This window comes from Dothidotthia symphoricarpi, assembly GCF_010015815.1.
Source record: "Dothidotthia symphoricarpi CBS 119687 unplaced genomic scaffold P153scaffold_20, whole genome shotgun sequence".
Taxonomy (NCBI): Eukaryota; Fungi; Ascomycota; class Dothideomycetes; order Pleosporales; family Dothidotthiaceae; genus Dothidotthia; species Dothidotthia symphoricarpi.
This window is the reverse complement of record NW_022985027.1, coordinates 595,367-616,182: the sequence shown is the minus strand read 5'-3', so window position 1 is coordinate 616,182 and position 20,816 is coordinate 595,367. Positions and strand designations below refer to the sequence as shown.

Genomic DNA, 20,816 nt, shown 5'->3' with positions numbered 1-20,816 from the left:
CACTATAACGATTTCTTTTTAGCTAAGATTAATAGGATTAGTATTCTAGTTTATAAAATATACCTTAACTAATATTAACTATATAAGAAGTAGCTTAGTATTAGTTTTAATACTTAGCTACTATATTAAATTTTTATTATATTTCTTCTATCTACTTATACTAGAAGTAAAAGTATACTTTTTAACTTAATATAAAATAGTACCTATAAATCTATAAGGCTTATACTTTTAGAACTACTTTAATACCTTAATAAATACCTATTTATAGTGCTCTTAGACTTATTTAAATAATCTTTAGTAAGAATAATAACTTCTAAGCTACCTGTTAAGAAATCTATTTTTTACTATATTATTATTTAATTACTTTTTTACTTTTTATATATAACTCCTTATTATTATAATTTCTCTTAAATAAAGTTTATTTAACTTTAAAGTTATACCCTCTTTCTTCTTATCTTTATTTATATTACTGTACTATATAAGAAAAGAAAACTAAAATAGAATCTATTTAACTAATTATATCTTTTTAATACTTTATAGTCTTTTTTCTTTAGGTAAAAAATATAGTATTTCTTAGTATTTAAATTTAGATAGAATATATCTTCTAATTTTAACTTTAACTACCTCCTTTAAATTACGCTAGTAAATAGGTTAGGGTTAGGTAGAGGTTAGGTCTTATATAAGCATAACTTAACCCTAACCTAACCTATACCTAATACACAGTCTACTCTACCCTAAACCTAACCTAAGTTTTTTATACTAATATTAGGTTAGAGTAGAGTTAGGGTTATACAGACCTTAGGTAGTAGTTAGGTAGGCTCTACTAATTAGAGAACTTTACTATAGTCTATTATTATATACCTAATTAGCTATACCCCTGTCTTAGTCTGTGTAACCTAACCCTAACCTAACCTAACGTACAGTCTACTCTAACCTAACCCTAACCTAAAGCTTAGACTACCTCTACCTAACTATAACCTTAAGCTTTAACTACTCTAACCTAACTCTAACCTAGAGTCTGTGCAGCTCTAACCTAACCCTAACCTATTATTAGGTACTCTAAGCCTATTTACTAGCGTAGTTTAAATAGAAGTCTATTAGAGTTATTATTTATTTTTTTTAGTTTGTATACTTATTTTTAGATTTGTGTTTATAGCTTTCTAGGTATATATTGTTCTAGCAAATCGTCTATTGCAGAGTTACAGACTTTTACAGTATTATAGATAGTAGTAAACTAAACTATTGTAGATTGTAGCAAGCTGAACTATTGTAAATTGTAGCAAGCTAAACTAATGTAGATTTTAGCAAGCTGAACTATTGTAGATTGTGGCAAGCTGAACTATCGTGGATTGTGGCAAGCTGAACCCCAGTCTCGAATGGGCTATATGGCGATCACGGGCTCGGCTGTCTCGCCAAGGTTCTGCTCTTAGCCACTGCGGGTAAGCCTCCCAGCTGATATGTAGTCTTCGCTAGTACTGGTGCCTTCTCGACCCGCTGCGCTCTTTCTGATTCTCGCCTAGTTTGTGGAGTAGTGGCCGTGGCCCCCTCAAAATTCACCCATGCTTAACTCAATATCCTGCTTCTGTCATTTGTGAAAGTCCTGACACACCTCGATTAGCAAAGTGGTAGGCTACGACTATATGGAAATACGTTGCGTGTCCTCGATGTTTGCTTAAATCTGCCAATCGAGCGGCCTCACCAGTTGTAGCATGTAGGCAGGCCCTACTTCAAGTAATTCAGCCTCGCTGTCGCAAAGTTTCCGTAGTATCCCTGAGCTTGATTCAGAAGATCAATTCGTTTTGATCTTCAGCTCGTTCCATTTCAGGGTCGAGGCGGGCTTGGCCATGTCGACTGTCCCATCGTGGTGCTTGGATGCAAATCTAATTCGCGCGGGCGGTGAGCTACTTTGGTTGCACTAATGTCCCTGCATTGCTTTACCATTAGTATAAATTTAGTACTTCCCTTCTAGGGAGGTATATTCATCTTCTATTTGACTTAATACGGACTTTTCTTTCAGCAACAACCTTTCCTACAGATCGATAAGCTGGCACAAAGTACTCGAGATAATCGAGATTATCATCCTAATATCTAATACGCCTATCAAACTGACCGACCATGGCCAACACCGACCTCATTATTCCCATCGTGGTAGCTGCAATCGGCTTGCTTGGCACGCTCGTCAGCCTTGCCTTCAGCTTGCGCGCCGATCGGAAAGTCAAAAGACTGGAACTTCAAGCTGAACATAGCCAAACCGTAGCCGATCTGACGGAAAAATACTCCCAGCCGATTCTCGTCGCGGCATACGATTTGCAGCAGCGACTCTACGAACTGGTTGAATATCCTATTAGCCGACAGCACCTCTCCAAGGTTGATGGGCTTGACGACTTGAAGATCTACACGTGCTACCTCCTTGCGCAGTATCTAGTTTTTACGCACATACTCCGCACGCAGACGGGATATCTGTCGTTCACCGAGAACACGAAGTTGAAGAAGCTGCGGAAACAGATGTATATGATAGACGAGGAGCTAGACCGACGTCGCGATCCTGCTGGATGGAACGTTGGGGTTTGGCCTGCTGCTCGTGTCTTGGTATGCGAGCGAATGATCTTGAAGAGAGGCGATCTAAATGATGCCCTAGACGGGGGATTTGGGATTGAAGTCAAAGGGTTCAACGAATTTCGCAAAGAGTGGGCAGACCAATTCAAACAGCCGATGGGATATTTTTGCGAATGGATCGACAACATGCTGGAAGGACGGCTGGAGGAGCAGCCCTATTCCGACGCTCCCATGCGTGTCCTCCAGCACCTGCTCGTTGACCTGATCAAAAACGTGGACATCAAGGAAGCCTATATAACACAAGACATTCGAAGCCTGAAATGTAAGCAATCGCCCAGGGGTTGTGATTGCGAAGATGATCGGGGTGACACAAGCTTGGATCAGGCTATGGAGACCCGTCGAAGGAGTCGATTGAACGACGCCGGGCTTTGGTCTCCTGATGGACATCAACCGTATAGACTGACGGAGCAATATGAAACCGCCTCAGACGAAAAGTCAGACCTGACAGAGGTAAAGAAGATGACTCATGTCGTTGATCTAGTTTAAATTAATAGTCCCCGGTCAATTATATATAGAAATAGGATTCCCTTTTGGCCTGAGACACTTTTCAAATAGACGTAAGCCACTGAGTATAGTAAGATGAGAGTTATAGAAGCGCCTTCAATAACCAAGCAGTTGACCATAGTCTAAAGGTAACAAGAGGGACGAAGCATTGTTTATCAACAATTGTGTAACTGTCCATAACCAAGTAACGGATTTAAAAGCCTAAGAACCCTGGAATTGATGAGCACCAGGACAGAATACGATTACAACCAGGATAAAATGTACGTCAGCTTAACAACCAAAGGAATACTCCTTGATTACCCACTCCATAACTGGCTTGATGCAGTAATATCATACCATCCTTCGGTTCATCTTCTACCTAGGATTCGCAGTTCGACGTCCTAGCTCGTTTCGTGCCGTCCGACCAACATGCTTCTTCTTGATCGGCTTAAGAAGCGTTTCAAAATCACTCTGATATTGTATGACCTTACGTTAATCGTCCAGAAGATTTGTCACTTTTTTAAACGCGTCCAATATTATCATAAAATGCTCTAGTTAATAGCCAGCACCTGGAGCACAATGTCAAATTTCCAATACCCTATGCCGATCTATGATATCTGTTTGAAAACCTGGCCGCGAGCCTATCTGACCGTTGTTCGTAAGTGTCAACCCAGTGGAATTCGAACGACTTCAGCAATAAACAGGATACGCTTGCCCATGATCTTCGACCACATAAATAAACTGTAAAGAGCACGCCTACCCAGGTTCTTTGCCAAGTGTGTAAGTCAGATGCAGATCACAGCAAAATCATGCAACAGCGTGGTTATTACATACAAAGAATCGTGAAGCTCAAGTGTTCACCTGACCTATTCAAAGAGTACATTTTCTTGCGATACCTTTATTGAGTGTTTGTCATTAGAAAGACGCCCAGTTTACTTCCGGCTTTGAGACTTCTCCGAGATCTGAGAAGCGGACATCAAGAATCTCTACACTACTAGCATAAGGTAAATGACACCTCAAGAGATGATGACCTGTTTTTTGGCATTTGCGTGGTGCAATTTATGGGGCAACACTGAACATTCCTCCTCCAGATTGTGACTAGGAATACCATTAACATTAACACTAGTAAGTTACGGAAATTCGTCGTAATAAAAACATGATAAGAAGTTGCGCGTGTACTTTGAGCAGGTATTGGGTACGCTGGCCAGCTGACGTCGCTTGCCAAGAGAGAAATTGCGTCGTCTGCAAAACGCATGGAAGAACGAAAATCTTTTATGGTTATTACCGCTTAACAGTAGACTGTGTGTAAGCACTATCCTGCACAAGAGACACTGAAGCGAATGGGCAAGAACTCTGCAGAGTTGGAGCTTAGAACAAGTAAGGATCACAAAGTTGGCACTTGGCAGAAAGCTATGAAAGTGATCTTTGCGATATGCGCAACAAATGACAGTTGTCAGCAATAGATTACCTGACGGGATTACTCGTTTTCCTGGTCGATTGCTATACTGGCTCTTCCTACTGCAAGGTCCTCCCTGATTCTACTCAACGCGCTCTCTTCCTCATCATCTGCAACCTCCTCCTCACTGTCTGCACCTCGGCTAGCCGTTCCGCTTGCTTGAGCCTCTTCATTATCGGATTCTTCGTCCGATTCTTCTTCCTCATCCTTGGCATCTCTCGGGTCACGACCAAGCTCAGGTTTGCGCTTGCGCTCAAAATCTTGCGCGTGAGCGACGCGAAGAATATCCCCGACATGAGTAAAAACGCGTTGTAGAGGCGACGGCCGAACTCCATTCTGGTAGCCGCGTCGCTGTCGTGCAGGGGAATTGACGCGGTCAACGTCCGCACTTGTTGTAGAGCCATAATTGGCATGCGCGCCGAGCGCCGAGGCTGCAGGCGTCTGAACGGACTGCTCCTCGTCGGCTGTGCGATTGCGCTTGGTTGTACCCACGACTTCGGGGCTGGAAGGAACGTGATATGGAAGCGGTACGTCTCTACTAGCTCGGAACCGACCCACGTTAGTGCAGTGTTCGTTTTCCACCCGGAAAAGTGACCACATTCCTCTCCTGCATATTTCGCTGATCGACACACAAAAAGATGTGACAGCCGAATGTTGCAGCTGGAGCGGTACTACGGCGTATGGAATCCAATTGAAACGTAAGATAGGATCGACAAATATGGCCAAGTAGTACATCCAAATCTTTTTGTATCCCAGCTCTTTGCGAAGAAAGGGGTGTTTGGCACGCGGGTCCCCAAGACTCCAGTCGTAGTATATATCCCAGAAGCTGGTGTAAACACTGTTTACGATGGCAAAAGTGATGAATGCCGCTCGCTTCGGCGGGGTCTTGTCAAGACGGTAGATGCTCAAAGTCATGTAGAACAGAATGGTGGCGATGTATTTGCCACAGTTGAGAAGATGAGGAAACTTGTTGCCCGTGTCCCAATAGCGCCGAATGCACTGCAAAGCGCGCCATACGCCAGGAAGAGCAGCCACGAAACCTAGAACGCGCGAATGCGAGGAGTTGCATTGACCGGGGTTGCTCCAGCCTTGCGCATATAAGCAGGAAAACAGCGCGATATTCTGCGCGAAGTCAGCTTCCAGATGTTGAATGAGATTGGATATAACTCACACCCATGCTATACGTAAGGGAACAGAACATATCGCCCATGTAGAAATCACGCCACTCGACTGGATACAACCCCGCTAATAGCAAGCGCCACTGGAGGGATTAGCAGAGCGGCGAATGATCAAGTGATAAGACATACCAGAGAATACAAAAGCCACATTCGACTTCTATAGTAAAAGATCTTGAACGGATTAAATAGGACGATGACGGATATGCCCAGAAGAATGACAGGGTAGTATATGTAGAGGGTATCACCCCCAACTTGGTGGAAGTTGATCATCATGCATAGACCAAGAAAGAAGAGATACCAACATGGAAGCTGTAAGTTGTAAATAGGTGAACGATGGGCTTGGCGCTTGTGCACTCACCTCGGCAAGCTGCCTCCAGTCCAGATAATGGCGGGTATCGTATTCGAAGATGAAGACGTAGTTGATCTTGGCCTCGTGCCACACCCGACACGCCAAGCAGAACAGGAGAAGTAGGAAATTGATCAGAAAATATCCAGCGTATATCTAGATACAATTAGCTTGAAACAGGGCGTAATGTTGGTCGTTGCACTGACCTGCAAGAGATAGCTCGTCTTCATAGAGAGGATGCTGTTGTCTGTATTACGCAGATCGGCTATACTGGTAGCCTTGATCAGACCCTGTAGACCAAGAATAGTACCAGCAGACAACAACAGTCCGTTTCGGAATGTGTTGTCAGTGTAGTCACCAGCTCGCGCGACCTTGATGCGGAGTTTTCCTACGGCGACTTTGTGGTTACCCCGTTCGAAGTATCTTGCGTACAAATCCTCGGCCTGGCGGATGTGTCCCTCAATAACGTCGCTGTTGACAAACCATGCTTGATTGACCTTTTCGGACATATACCGCATAGAGGGCCGGGCATTGACAGTTTTGTCATACTTCTTGTTGATCTTGCGGAAAGCGGTTCGGTTTAGCAATGCATATGATTTGAGGAGCTCAAGTCCGCGGTAGTACTCTTGCAAGGCAACCTTGAGCTTCCTCTTAGCCGCCTGGTAGGGGACATCGGGCAGATCAGGACGACGAACGTAATCGCGGCGGTCATCGGGGTGCTGATTGGGCTGGAGGCCAGATGGAGAGGCGAGCTGTGTCATGTTCTTGGTGCTGTTGCCATATTTGCCAGCGCTGATGGCCTCCAATGCAGCGTCTAGTGGAGTCAGCCACGAAGCGCTCAGGGCGTCGCCGTTCGCTTTGTTGTCTCGAGGCGTTTCGTCGCCCGGACTGTGTGTGTGGCCGTGCAGTTGCTGGCCATGGACAACATGTTTCTTGACTGACTTGGCCTTCATCTTCGCGGTCTGTCGTCTGATGAGCTCGTCGAGACGGCGGTCGCGCATGATGTGCAGCTGGTCACGCAGGACGTCGAGACGGTGCGTCGCTTCGGTTTCTTTTTCCTTGTAGAAGGACTCGACCTTCTCCAGCTCGAGGTCGAGGAAGCCGAAGAACTCGGCTTGGCGGAAATCGAGTTCCCGGTAGGCTTCGAGAGGCACGTCACCAGGGCTGGGCGGCGGGGACTTGTTGCCCATGGAGAAGATGCGCCTGATCGAGGGCCGGGGGTTCGACTCGACCGTCGGGCCGGGCATCGAGTTCATGCGCTTAGGGCTGAAGATGCTCTTGTACCGGGCAGGCAGCGAGGCATGCGGCTTCTGCGGCGACCTCGTCTTGCCCACCTCGAAGGCATTGTCCGTCTCGAGCGCCGACTCGGGCAGCTGCACCGTCCGCTGCTTCTGCTTGCGTGGGGAGGCGTCGTCGGGGTCCAGCGCCGCGCCGGGCAGCTGCAGCGACGGCGGCCGTCCGCCCGTGATGCTGCCGTAGCCTGTGCGCGTAGCTGCCCGCGTCAAGGGCTCCTCCTCGGGCGTGCGCGCAGCACGGCTGCCGTTGGATCTCTCGTGGGCGCTATTGCGGCTGTTGGTGATGGCGAGGGCCCTCAGGTCGTCCGGGTCCCGTGCCATGCTCGTCGTGTCGCGCCCCAGGTTGTCGCGGTTGAGGAAGGCATACTTGGGCGCGGCGTCAAAGGGCGACGGCAGGATGTTGGTGCCGTGGCGTCGCAGTCGCGGCGTCTGGCTCACGTTGCGGAGGGCGCGGTCGATGGCCTTGAGCTTCTTCTTGCCGCCCTTGTAGTCGAGGTATTTGGCCCGCCACTCGGGGATCTGGTCGCGTTCGAGTTCCCTGGCTGAGTCAGCACACGGTCAGGCGACGACGGGACGCGGGGTCTGCTACTTCGCAAACTTCATGCTGGCGGACGGAAACGGCCTTTTCGTAGGGCCACCTCGAGACGCAACACGACTCTTGCGGTGCGGCGGGCTGGTTAGGGGATATGGCCAAGCACAAGATTCAAAGACTGACTCGCTTAACCCCTGTCACCTAGCTATGCCCAGCGTAACGTCCCTCCCTGTTATACAGCACCACGTCACTGGCACCTCATATCTCATGCACACTCGATCATACGTTCAAGATTCATCAGACCGTGGCATGGTGTGTAAAAGCCAAGTATTCAGATCGAAGTCTTGCTCTATCTGCTTCTTGATGATTCGAAATACTAGGACCTAAGGTGCAACGAACCCTTTGCAACAGCCTGACAACTACATCTGAGACTAGTGTAAGACTTGTATGCCTCAATTCCCAGCGCGATATGCCTGGCATGTACCTTGGTGTATTTTCATCAGCATGGATTGTAGGAATTACAAAGAACACATCTTACTTTTTCCTTTTATAACCAACCGAGAGTTACTTCTTGATAGAACAGTTGCTTTGATAAACCAATTGGTCTTTGAGTACAGGTATCTCGCCTACGAAGTCACTTTTCCTTAATCCTGCAGTAGAGGTCTAAAATTGGGGCGAACTCGATGCTATATAGTGCTGTCCCTTCCGTTCTGAGGTGAGTGGTACCGGAAGTGCTCTGAAAGAGATGGAAATATGCGAGAAGCTGGCACTCAAGAGGATTGCCGTGGGAATCGAATGGATCAGTGAACAGGCGTGCGCGCAATATCGAGCCTACCACTGGTGCCGTGGCATATTGGTTGTGCAACAACATGGGTGAAGGAACAAGATAGGCGTCAGTGATGTGGGTTTCCAGCAACATAGGCTACTAAGATGTAGGTATGAGGTGTAGAACAGCGGTATCCGCTTCTGCTGTTGGTGAGTGAGTGGACAGTCAAGCGTCGCGCCTTGATCATCGAGCTATGCTGTTATACTATAGATGCACACGCTGACCAGACAACAGCTACCCACACTGTGAGAATGTGAACGATCTGGGGCACCGGCCCCAGTATATCCATGCATCTTTGCATCAGAGAGTTGATGTATCGACGAGGGTTGTGCGTCTTGTGCCGCATATCGAGGTCGCCTCGTCGTGCCTTCCTCCATGGTGCCTTCCGTCTGAAGTAGCGCGCCACGTGTGGGCGGTTTCAAATATCGCCATGCATCTTCCTCGCCTCATTTCTGTAACAAACAAAATGAGGTGAGTGATGCTGTCCAATGTACACGAAAAGCGTATTTAACGTGATGTAGTTACTTTACCAGTGTCGTGCGCTCCGGCGTCGAAGTCACCGCCCCGGCGTGGCGCAGTGGGCTCACGCCCGAGCCTGACAACATGTCGTGGAGTGAGTCTCTAGCTGTCTACCTTACACAGATTCCCTTCCCAATCCAGCGTTATACAATTTCCAGCTGCACTATACACACGGCTATGCTGGGCCGAGAATCTAGCCCATTGGTAGCATAGCATGTGGGAGGTAGTGTTCACTGACGACCGAGAGAGCTTCGAGTCCACCGGCCGCAATACACCTTCAAACGTTTGGAAGAGTGCTTATGCTAATGTGAGATTGCTGTGTAGAAGTTGTTCACCATCAAGATCGTACGTTGAGTGTCGATACTCGGTGCACCGCAAGTGAAGCAATGACCAACAGCATATAGCCGCCGTCGAAGACACTGCTGGCGCGCCGCCAGTCGACGAGGTCGCCGCCGCCGCCGCCGCCGAAGAAGGAGAAGAAGAAGGAGAAGGAGAAGAAGGAGAAGGTAAGTGATAGCTAGATGTTTGAGCACATCTCATCCAATACGGCGTCAAGAGGCAGTTGAAGCATTACACCAATCCCAACCATAAGCGTTGCTTGTATGCGCACACGGCTGATATGAGCTGATCGGACACCAAGACTTAGGCGTAATACTTGCTGACAATTTTGATGTAGGTGCCGTCAGGCAGGCGACGCCTCGGGCTCCTCGCCCGCAGAAACGCGGCCGCCGCGGCAAAATGCCGCCAAAAAAACGTCGAGTAAGTAAATTTCGTGTTCGAATTTGATGATCATATCCAATTCTGGATCTGGAGATTTCCAACACCCGAGTCATCAGTCAACGTTCTCAACGTATATGCCATTACCCGCTAGGGGTAGCATGTGTCAGTTACTTCATGCCCAACATGAATCGTTATCACGGTCATCATGTTGCTTAACGGATCGTACTTGGGATCTGGTGCTCACTGCATAATAGTTTTATTGTCCAACGAACAAGATATGCTAACCAAGTACGTAGTCGCGATTCGTAGTCGTGGATAGTGAGGATGACGAGGACGACGATGATGACGACGAGGAAGAGGAGAAGAAGGAGGGAGAGGACGAGGAGATGGAGGATGAGGACTCTGCTTAAATATTTTGGACTGTTATTTTTGGTCAAATACATTCAGTGATCAAATTTGGTATGCCTTTCCCATGTGTTAAATGAAAATCCGGTCGAAATCTAACTCAAGACACCAATTCTATCCTATCCTGAAACTCTAATCATAAAATGTTATAGCTGTAGGGAAATAACGTGCCAGAAGAAAAGGCATAAATCAATGAGATGAGTAGTACCGTACTCGCTCAATCCCAAACATCTGACGGAAGAAAAGTAGAGAGATAACTCAATCGAGAGTTCAATGGCGCCTTTGCTTGCAAGTGACCCACTCTTGTCCGCCTTCGCCCGAACTCTGGAGGACTTCGCAGTTGATCTTGATCCCAAGAATGATGTAAACAAAAGGAATAAAGCCAAAAGCAAATCTGATAATGTGAATCAGGTCTCACAGAAAGCATTCGCTGTCGTAGAAACCTGCTATGGGAAAGTCAGAAGATGAGCCGGCGAAACTGTGAGAATAATAGGAAAACTTACATGTGATGAAAGCTGGGTAAACTGAACTACATCTCCTCTTCATCCTCATCCTCCACGTCGACTTCATCCTCAATCTCGTCGCCATCGTCCACAAGATCATCAGAGCTGTCCAGCGCCCTGAGCTTGTTATCGAAGTTCTGTAGTGTACCAGCAATCTTAGTCGGGAGCTGCAGAAACAATGCCGAGCAGATGGCGTTCGCTTTTACGATCTCTTCTGGACTGAACTGAGACATGTCCGGAAGCATTTTCTTGGTGCCTCTAGTCCACGAGCAGCACGGCCGACCAAGATGACGACAGTTTTCACAGACTCTGCTGTTACCGATTCGCAAACACGCGCCGTTACGGAGTGGTTTGTTGTGCCTCCATACCACAACACACAAATCACACTTTTCTCTCTTTCTATCGAAAGAGGCCTTGCCCGTAAAAGCGCCGAACTCGCCGTCCACATTTTCGAGTTTGTGCTTTGGATCCCGTAACTCAGCTTTGATATCGTCATCATGTTTCCGCGCGCCACTGATCATCGGGATTTGATCTGTAGGCACTTGGAAGCGGACTGTCTGCTTCATCATGTCGTACTCGGCCTGTAGCACGCGGGCGGCTCCCGAGTATTTCTTGATCCAGTTGTGAGTATGGGCTGGCGGCGCGTTGCAAAGCCACTGGAGGAACTGGATGGATTTCGCATATATTTTCAGAGATCCGGGGACATTCTCATCTGCGAGAGCAAAAAGGCCTCCTCCTGAGACGTGCCCAGCCTGAAGATATGTGAATTGCCACTTTCCCGAATTCTTAGGGTTTTCCCACTCAATTCGTACGGCCCAAGATCGTGCTTGGTTCCAGTTCTTGAATGGACCAACCTCAGGGAGTCGTGACCATGACTGGGGATGCGGCGTTCCATCCTTGCAAACTTCGAAGACGAGTTGGTATGGCGTACCCGCAATGGGACCCTCCGCTCCATCTGTCCAAGGCTCATGAGTGAAACTGATGTATCCTCCTATCTCGGGTTCACGATGCTTGAAGGCGACAACTCGGCCACTGGGAGGGACGACATTCATCTTTGTACGTCGAAAGAATGCCATGGGAACTGAGCGTCCAGTTAATTCGTCCCTCACCTGAGCATCTGTACGGATGAACAGTGTCTTGTCAGACATGTTAGAGTACTCAAGCAGTGGTGAGCTGTAATTCGTGCCCTCAGATATCCCAAAGGATGGTCGGTTGACAGCACCACACCAGCCAGTGATGCGAAATACTTCTTTTGATACGTCCAAGAAGTATTTAGTGGCGTAGGTAAATGAGATGGTGTTCGCGTTGCCGGAGGATGGGATTGACAGGATGGCCCTGTATGTTTCCAATATGCAGACAAATATCTGCTCAGTGAGGTAGAAAAATCCATGTTCAAGAGTTGAGTCCAACACGCACAGAGCGACCGAGGACAGCTGTGTGGAATTTCGAGTCAGATCGCCATACAAGGCCTTATTTGCTCGGTGCGAGTCGAACCTCTCGTCGAAGTCTCTCGAGAAGCCAGTGTAGGCATACGTAGTGTTAGGCTTCCAGTGAGTGACGTTTGGGCCTGATTTGTGGAACCTGGCGTAAACTCCGGCTTTTTTCGAAGACGAAGAGCTAGGAATTTTGCATTTCGATTGGCGTAGAAGGTCTTGCATCGTGAAGTTCGGCGTGTTCAAGATGTTATACAGTCCTGCTGCCTTGATACCGTCGATGATAGTTTGACTGACGGAAGCAGAACCGCCGTACCGATCGATGAAGTCCGAAAGCTTGATACCAAGATAATCTGGTGGCTGTGCACGAAAGGCGGCGACAAGCTTCGTCACAGTCTTTCCGAGAGTACTGTTGTCAGGTTCCCGATCTGTCTTCCACCTGCGAGAATCAACTATTGTCGTGAATAGACTTGCTTCAACCTTCCAATCTTTGAAATCGGCCTTCCATGGCTGGCCTACGTCGATAAAAGCGCGCGGTACCCATCGATTCGGGTATTCCTTGCTATCAGTCACACCCCTGATGTAAATCTTTGCGACTTTGGTGTTCACGTTGCTAAATCTCTCCTCAAGAAAATGGCCTTGCATGCCCTTCTTGTACGAAATGATATCGTTTTTGTCGTTGTCATCGATGAAGTCTCGGTTGATCATGCATCCGTATTCAGTCGGCCGTATCGTATGGGGGGCAGGGCCGATCGGTTTTCCATCTGCCCAGTCCATCCACTGTTTCGTTGGAATGGCGGATACCAGGTTGCGCGACGCTCCTGGAGGCAAATGCGGCATCTTGTGGTATTTGCCAGGCGACAACGGCGGGCTGCTACGTGAGTAAGTATGGCAAAGTGGAGTAGAACAGAAAGACCTACCGGGGAGGAGACCAAGACTGGGTGGGTGGAGAGGAGATGGAGGCGGCTACAGGCGCACTTGTATAGTGCTCACGGATGTTGTCAGTTACTTGAAGCTACCAAGGTAGAGGGTTTTGGAGCAATACCTGAAGTACGGATCTGTTCGTATCCGCCAAAGCCGATGAAGAAGGTTGAATCTTGAGGGGTATCAGAGGAAGTTGAACCTTGAGGGGTATCTGAGAACGTTGAGGGAACTTCAAGGGAAGGGCGAGCAGGTTTATATGGATAGAATTGCAGCCCTATCGCATGCCAAGGCAGTGAAAATGTGGTCACGTAGTAAAAGTGCAGCTTCAGGCAGACACGCGCTCTGTCATCGCAAAGCCAGAATGACCCAATCCGAGCGCACTTGATAGGTAAGAGGGCCTGGAATTCGAAAGAAAATGCCCATTTGGGAGCGATTGCGTGATCACATGCGATAGCTTTCACGCGTTTGACAAGTGATAGATCACGGAAGACGGGCCCACACCAAGCAATCCGTGGAAGGTGAGAGAGAACTTGCAGTCAGCCGACACAGAGTGCAAACGCTCTTGTAGGCAGCCTCTCATATATAAAGTTCCCTCAATACCAATTCTACGCGGTCACCTCTACTTCTCATAGCCCGAATATCCTCTCAACTCCACACTCTCTGGTCGGCTTCCTTTTCTGATATTCAACACTACACCCCCATCTCTTGCCTGCCATTGAAGACGCTCAATCTCGATCGGTCTCTAGCCCTCCCTTCTGACACTCCGCCACCAATCTCGTCTAACGCTTCTCAATCTTACACGGCGGAGGTCGTTGCACTACCCCGCTGTAGTTTCCACGCGCAACATTGGGCGTGTGAAAGCAAGTAGTGGTAAGACAAATTCACACCTCTTCGAATTTGCCATACAATCGCTGATCTCACTCGCAGATACCTCACTCCTGATTCCACTTCCAAACCCTTCCTCAGGTCTACGATCCAGCGAATCTCTGAACAACATCACTGTTACCCTTTTGTGCATTCGGAAATCGGCACACCTCAGCACCATATCATGGTAATCTACATTCCGACCGAGAATCCGCAGATAGTAGGCAGTGTGTTGGCAGGGACTGCAGTGGACAACCACGCTCAAGCCTACCGTGATCATGGACCACCGCCTCCCAATTATCGCGTTGAGCGTTTCAGAAGGAGCTGGCAGGATCCGACTACAAAGAAGACTGTCAATCAACAGACACAGAAATATACGAATATGTCAGTACCCGGCGCCAACTTCTCTTTCAACCATCCCTTGTCTCCAGCTGGTCTTCAGGTGAACCCCAATCCAATCATCGAGAACGAGTTTGACGACGTCCGGCAAACATGCCGCGGGTTCTTCCAACCACCGCTTGTGTACAAGTCAAACCAGTGGAAGTGGAACTACTTCAGCAGCTGGCAGGGCGCGTTGACTGATGCACTCCGCTACTACAAGGTAAGCAACAACAACAAGCTTATTCAAGAAGCAGACATCAGACAACTTCACACTCTTCTCAAAAAGAACCCAAAGAAACACGGGCCAGCCCAACACCACACGCTTTATCATCCCGCCGATCGAGACACCATGGTCTTCGATGGCGAGACTGATTGTGCTCTCACACTACGCGAGATAAACATGAAATTCAGCTTGGTGATAGTGAGTCCGGTAGTGAGCAAAGAAGGCATCGATTGGAATCGCTCGTGGGATACTCACAATCGACCTCCAATTTTGGCAAGGTGGTCTACTGGACCGCAGGCACAATACCAGCCTCTCATCCTGGGATGCTTGCCCATGGTGACCAGCATGGCAACCAAGACCAAGCGAGACGTGTTATGGTTCTCATTGACTCCAATTGCTGTCAACCGAAAGCATCCGTGGTTTGTCGAATTCAGCGGAAAGTAAGTGACTTACAAAGATTTAATCATCGTGGAAAGCATTTGCTGATTAAACACAGGATGGACGTTGTGTCAATCGGCCAGCGTGTTGGTTTTCCGATGACCAGGTTCAAGGCTTTAGGCGAATCCGTTTTCCTTTGGGCGGTGGTTGCTCTGCATCGTAGGATTGTTCTGGGCTTCACCATCCCCGAAGATCATCTAGGCTGCTGGCTTGGGCAGTATGGCGTGCATCTAGCTGAATGTGCTGAGTGGACTAACCCTCATCCGTCTCCGTTCGAGTATGATCGTTCGAAGTTCGACGAGTACCGTCGCAACAACTACATCCGCGTCACCTTCCACATGCTCACTGCATGGATCCTCAATCCTAGCAGCTTCGGCAACGGCACCTGGATTGGAGTTTACGCGAGGAAGTGGGATGAAGCTATCGACACCCAGATCCAGTATCAACTCGACAAGACTGACGCTAAGTGGAGTGTTTTTGGTGCAAAGATGGAGGCCGCTCGCAAGCTTCCATTCGCATGAAGCACTTCCAAGGGTGGGTGAAGACTGGGGTTTGTACGAGTGCAAACATGCGAAGACTGCAAACATGCGAAGACTGCAACCATGCGAAGATTGCGAACATGCAAACACTGGGAACACGGTAATACTGAGGATATGGGAAGACCGAAATTGGGCAGAGTCTTGGAATTATGCGAAGATTTGGAATTATGCGAACATTTGGACTTATGCGAACATTTGATATCATGCGAAGGCTGGAGATCGTTCGAAGACTGGAGATCATTCGAAGAATTGGGATTGCAGAGGTCAGGGTTTGCGTGTGTGTCAAGGATTCATTCTTGCATCTTTTGTTTTCAGTCAGCTATTCATTAGGTGTTTTCTTGAAATGTTAATCTTCTTGGTCAGTCATTATCTCAAGATCCAGGGGCGTTTAGCCCCACCTCAATGCACGTTGAAGGTTGATGTTGGTGAGATGCTCTGCTATGACACGTTTCTATTGGCTATTGATCAAGGGCTTGAAGTGCCGGATCATGGTCTTCCTATAGCAATATTATGCCTATAACCGCTCACCATCCGCGCCTTTCGAATTGTTGGGGGCGTTCGTATTGGTTAGGATCGTACTGATCAGCACCCTGGTTGTTTACGTAGTGCTCGTCGTACATTTGTTCTGCCTGGCTTTTGGCGTCCCTCTTAGCTTTCTCTCGGTCAAACCAGTCCTCGCCCTTAGTCTCGGCAAGCCTATCGACTTCTGCGGTTGCGAAGCCTGCGAGCAGCTCCTTAGCAAAGGCGTGGGATACGGGCTTGCCTGGTGGTGGTGTTGTCAGTTTGGGTCCACACGTGACTTGGACTTGGCAACGAACCTTCACTGCGTTGATGATCTTCGAAAGCCTTGAAGCCAGCAAAGGCAGCTCCACCGGCAATCACCTCATGTCCGAGGCTGGCCTTGTTCTCGTCGAAGTTGTCGTTCTCGTAGACCTGCTGGTAGTTCTCCTCGTGCCTGTCTATACACAAGCAAGTCAGTCTTCGGAACTACAGTAATTTGCGGAGCTCCAAGCTCATGTAAGTAACTCACCAAAGAAACCCATGATGAATGTGTTGTAAGGGGATTATAAAAAAGGTGACGTTTTGAGTGTGTATAGGTTGCGTTTTGTGAAGATGGGATGATTGCATTCGGTGGAGGACCTGAACGCGGCTTTATACGATGTTAAAGCTTCCCCGCCCGCTCTGGACCATATCTTTCGTCATTCCTAACCAAGCTCCACTGCATCTTCTGCCATGGACTAATCAACTCAAGCATGCCCGCAATGCCCCTTGTTGCTTCTAGCCAGTCAGCCATCCGGGGCTCAGCTATGGTACTGGCCCCTGCCCTTACGTAGCTTGGGGGGCGTATGATGCCACCGGTGGGTGGTTTTGTGGGCTTCTCGCAACAAGAAACGTCTAATTGCCTCGAATCGAGTCTTAGCGCATGTGTTGTACGTTAGACGCGGACCGCATTCCGTCTAGCATTACGAAGAGGCCAAGTAAACCAAGCTTTCGTTTCGAAGCTTAACTTAGCTTATTTCCGACTCCTTAACTCCTTTGACAGTGTGGCTACAGCCATATGTTGGCTGAACACGAAGGACGCGCATGTACCGTTGTGAATGAGCAATAATGATTAATTAGATAACCCATCCTATACACTGTGAAGAGCATGTTCATATCTCACCATATCAAGTTCCGCATTGACATGGAGACAGACGTTTCGTAGGCTCGCGATACGATCTTCCGTGATCGCAACTATGGCCCCACTACAGACGTCAGAACCAACTATTCTCCTCAACGTACGCGTCCCAGCGTCCCCGCGCTCAACAGCCATGCCAGGTCATCTTCCCACAAAGAGCGACTTCCCCACGTCCGCCAATCTCAGCATCACACCCCGTATGCTCCTAATAAGATTGTAACTCACGTCCGCTCACATGCACAGCACCCGCTTCGCAGCCGCCAACCAACGTCCTGATTCTCCTCCATGGTCTAGGAGATACCAATGCATCCTTCACCAAACTGGGACAGCAATTGAATCTTCCAGAGGCAGCATGCATTGCTCTGCAAGCCCCGACTCCTCTGCCATTCGATCTTGGCGGCTTCCACTGGGGTGACGACCTCATCTTCGATCAAAATACCGGCGACATGGACGTAGACACTGGTTTCAAGGCGGCAACGCGCCTGTTGCTTGACAAAATCATCCGCGAGGGACTCATAAACAAGTGTGGCTATAAGGCACGCGAGATCATAATCTTCGGCTTTGCCCAAGGTGCGATGGTCGCGCTGCAAGCCGCTGCAGAGATTGGCAGTGATGAACTCGGTGGAGTTATCAGTATTGGCGGCACGTTGTCTCTGTCACTGCCCTTGAAGGCTTTAGAAGGGAAAAGAAAAACGCCTGTGCTTGTTTGTAAGGCATCAAGACAATCGGCGGTTACCGACAGCGCAATTTCGAAACTCAAGGATGCATTCGAGTTCATCGAGATCAAAGAGTGGAAAAAGGTTGGTGATGGCATGCCGAGTAGTCGAGACGAAATGCTGCCGATTATGCAGTTCCTCGCTCGCCGGTTGCGGAGTATGAGGGGTGTGCCAGCTGGTAGCGTTGAGTTGAGTTGAGCCTTGCATTGTTACGAACTAGCGTTGGGCGATTGCTTTCTCAAACTCTAGAAATAGTATTCGCAACCAAGAGATAGGTGATTAAGAGTACTACATGAGATGTATATGCATCCATTTATATTTCGCCTGATCGTCATCGTTATGATGTTTGTATGCTCAGTTTGAATGTTACGATAGCTATGATCAAACATATCCTGCGTCTCATTGAGTACGATAAGTTTCACAGATGTTTTCCGCCCTACTCATATGTCACAGCTGTCAGTTCTCAAGAAGTAGAAGCAGATGCTTGTATGTGCACGTGTTGTGGTCCGAGCACTCCATCCATTGATATCCAGGCGCGATGACATGTGCTGCATCCCCATCTACAGCCAGTCAACTTTCTCTGTGTTGCTCACCGCCTGGAACAAATATGGCAGTCTCGAGGACCTCGCTGCGTGGCTTTCTTACTCAGGCCAGAGGCGCTTTGCGCGCTGCTGTTGGTTCCAACCAGAAGATCACTTTCGTCATTGGCAATGAATCTGCTGGTGAGAGAAAGTACACGAACTTGAATTGTCGGATATTAATGAACAGTCAGACCTTGATTCTATGGCATGTGCAGTCCTATACGCATATGTTCGATCAATGTCACCGCCAAAAAATGCTTTTACGCCGCTCTACGTGCCAATAACGAATATTCCAGCCTCTGACATTCAACTACGACCTGAATTCCTGGCCGTGTTCCAGCATGCCAATGTAGAGCCTGAACATTTGATAACACTTGATGATCTTCCAGCTACATCTGATATACAATCCAAACTTCGTCCGGAGAACACGGCTTGGATCCTTGTCGACCACAACACGCTTCAAGGTCAGCTAGGCAAAATCTACTCAGACCGCGTGAGAGGCGTCATTGACCACCATGACGATGAAGGGACGGTACCCAAAGAAGCAGACAACGAGCCCCGCATTATTGAAAAGAGTGGTAGCTGCACTAGTCTGACCACGAATTACTGTCGAGCAGCATGGGACATGCTGAGCGGGTCTGCGTCGTCCGCAGGCGCTACGCACGCCCAAGGAGACAATTTCTCCGACGACGATACCGTTGTCAAGCGCTGGGATGCAAGTGTCGCCCAACTGGGATTGGCGAGTATTCTGATCGATACAGCGAATCTCCAAGACCAAAGCAAAACGACCGAGCACGACGTCAGAGCTGTCGAGTACCTCGAGGCTAAGATCATGGCTTGTTCTCAGCTATCAGCAAGCTTTGATCGAGCCAGCTTCTACAACGAAATCGATACAGCGAAGAGAAATATTGGCGCGTTGGCACTACGAGACATACTCCGAAAGGACTATAAACAATGGGATCAAGGCGGGCAGAAGCTCGGTATTAGCTCAGTGGTTAAACCTATTGAGTTTCTGCAGGCGAAGGCGGGTTCTGAAACCAACACGCAGCCTCCTTATGCTGCTTTCTTGGACGAATTGGAGTTGTTTGCGAGTGAGCGCGAGCTGGACTTGTACAGTGTGATGACTACATCGACGTCGTCGGGTGGGGAATTTCAACGGGAGCTTCTTCTTTGGGCGTTTAACGACGGGGCAGTAGCAGCTGCGAAGGCATTCGTGTCAACTTCAAGGGACGAGCTGGGACTTGAGGAGTGGCATGAGTCAGGCGACGTGGTGAATGGGAACCATGGCAAAGGGCAGTGGATGCGGGTCTGGTGGCAACGGCAGGTACAGCACAGTCGGAAGCGGGTTGCGCCTTTGCTCAGGGAGTCGATGAGCTCGGGGGAGAGTAGGCTCTAGTGCACATTTGGGGTTTCGCGATGTAGTTTGTCACGGCATTGTAGGCCTATACGCACGATAGCTGTGTCGACGCCCGTCAGACATGTCATGCTCGTATAGTAGTAGGGATGAGGATTGAGGAACTAGCGGTCTGAAACGTGCAACTCGTGGGGGGCGGGGCGACAGGTGCATGTGCTGTTCCGTATTTCGCCTGCTGCCAAAGACGCTTGAGGATGGGCAGGTAGGTGGTAGCGCGGGTGCCTACGAAAGGTCCCAAGCCGTGGCGAGCATCTGCAGGCTGAGAGGAAGTGGGGACGAGCCAGTCGAGTGTTGCAGGCGGACAGGTGTTTCTCAGCGGACTGGACTGGATCGCCCCTGCACTGCGCTTGATGTGTTGGCAGCTCCGCGCATATCGCATATGCAGACACTGCTGTCAATCACTTGCCGACCAGACGCATCTGCACCGACGACTGGCGGAGACTGCGAGAGGGAGCGTCTGCTGCGTTGGGTTGTGTTTGAGGGTTGGGCATGCGAAGACGGAGGGCTGGGCGTCGTGGTTCGTCTCGCGTGGCACGGGATGTGCTGGTGGTGCGGGCGGTGCTGCCAGCCAGCCAGGACAGCACAGGACTGGACTGGACAGGACAGGACGCGAGCAGAACAGACAGACGGGCAGGCAGGCGGTCTGCAGCGGCCACCAGCGGAGAGCAACACGTTGCAGCCATGGCATCGTCTGCTCTTGCAGCTGCAGCAGGCAGGCGTCTCGCGTCCCGGATCTTGGTCAGCGC

At 49.1% G+C, this 20,816-nt stretch overlaps 8 protein-coding genes across 8 annotated transcripts; 5 read left to right on the top strand and 3 right to left on the bottom strand.

Moving 5' to 3' along the window:
• Positions 1–2,136: 2,136 nt before the first annotated feature.
• Positions 2,137–2,823, top strand: P153DRAFT_251036 (uncharacterized protein; the record flags this gene model as incomplete). Its single annotated transcript, XM_033662710.1, has 1 exon — positions 2,137–2,823. A coding segment is annotated over one exon (687 nt), but the record flags the coding sequence as incomplete, so codon positions are not given.
• A 3,046-nt stretch (positions 2,824–5,869) lies between these two features.
• P153DRAFT_113972 (SPX-domain-containing protein) lies at positions 5,870–8,044 on the bottom strand. The gene is made up of 3 exons (XM_033661925.1): positions 7,964–8,044; positions 6,286–7,912; positions 5,870–6,235 (listed from the first exon to the last, which is right to left on the bottom strand). The coding sequence occupies exons 1-3, from the start codon at positions 7,975–7,977 to the stop codon at positions 5,975–5,977; spliced, it is 1,902 nt and encodes a 633-aa protein (XP_033519871.1). The 5' UTR covers positions 7,978–8,044; the 3' UTR covers positions 5,870–5,974.
• A 1,311-nt stretch (positions 8,045–9,355) lies between these two features.
• P153DRAFT_114018 (uncharacterized protein) lies at positions 9,356–10,504 on the top strand. The gene is made up of 4 exons (XM_033661927.1): positions 9,356–9,596; positions 9,656–9,757; positions 9,928–10,010; positions 10,268–10,504. The coding sequence occupies exons 1-4, from the start codon at positions 9,466–9,468 to the stop codon at positions 10,288–10,290; spliced, it is 339 nt and encodes a 112-aa protein (XP_033519870.1). The 5' UTR covers positions 9,356–9,465; the 3' UTR covers positions 10,291–10,504.
• A 125-nt stretch (positions 10,505–10,629) lies between these two features.
• Positions 10,630–13,377, bottom strand: P153DRAFT_113999 (uncharacterized protein). Its single transcript, XM_033661926.1, has 4 exons — positions 13,358–13,377; positions 13,233–13,300; positions 10,880–13,186; positions 10,630–10,819 (listed from the first exon to the last, which is right to left on the bottom strand). The coding sequence occupies exon 3, from the start codon at positions 13,150–13,152 to the stop codon at positions 10,906–10,908; it is 2,247 nt and encodes a 748-aa protein (XP_033519869.1). The 5' UTR covers positions 13,153–13,186; positions 13,233–13,300; positions 13,358–13,377; the 3' UTR covers positions 10,630–10,819; positions 10,880–10,905.
• Positions 13,378–13,872: 495 nt separating this feature from the next.
• Positions 13,873–15,663, top strand: P153DRAFT_400287 (uncharacterized protein; the record flags this gene model as incomplete). Its single annotated transcript, XM_033671805.1, has 3 exons — positions 13,873–14,106; positions 14,164–15,144; positions 15,201–15,663. Exons 2-3 carry the CDS (start codon positions 14,285–14,287, stop codon positions 15,661–15,663), a joined length of 1,323 nt encoding a protein of 440 aa, XP_033519868.1. The 5' UTR covers positions 13,873–14,106; positions 14,164–14,284.
• A 316-nt stretch (positions 15,664–15,979) lies between these two features.
• Positions 15,980–17,123, bottom strand: P153DRAFT_370134 (uncharacterized protein). The gene is made up of 3 exons (XM_033668965.1): positions 16,712–17,123; positions 16,500–16,640; positions 15,980–16,444 (listed from the first exon to the last, which is right to left on the bottom strand). Exons 1-3 carry the CDS (start codon positions 16,722–16,724, stop codon positions 16,206–16,208), a joined length of 393 nt encoding a protein of 130 aa, XP_033519867.1. The 5' UTR covers positions 16,725–17,123; the 3' UTR covers positions 15,980–16,205.
• A 329-nt stretch (positions 17,124–17,452) lies between these two features.
• P153DRAFT_425865 (alpha/beta-hydrolase) lies at positions 17,453–18,470 on the top strand. Its single transcript, XM_033672570.1, has 2 exons — positions 17,453–17,556; positions 17,603–18,470. Exons 1-2 carry the CDS (start codon positions 17,493–17,495, stop codon positions 18,271–18,273), a joined length of 735 nt encoding a protein of 244 aa, XP_033519866.1. The 5' UTR covers positions 17,453–17,492; the 3' UTR covers positions 18,274–18,470.
• A 162-nt stretch (positions 18,471–18,632) lies between these two features.
• On the top strand, positions 18,633–20,503 carry P153DRAFT_324820 (exopolyphosphatase-like protein). The gene is made up of 2 exons (XM_033665251.1): positions 18,633–18,797; positions 18,848–20,503. The coding sequence occupies exons 1-2, from the start codon at positions 18,683–18,685 to the stop codon at positions 20,050–20,052; spliced, it is 1,320 nt and encodes a 439-aa protein (XP_033519865.1). The 5' UTR covers positions 18,633–18,682; the 3' UTR covers positions 20,053–20,503.
• Positions 20,504–20,816: the final 313 nt, after the last annotated feature.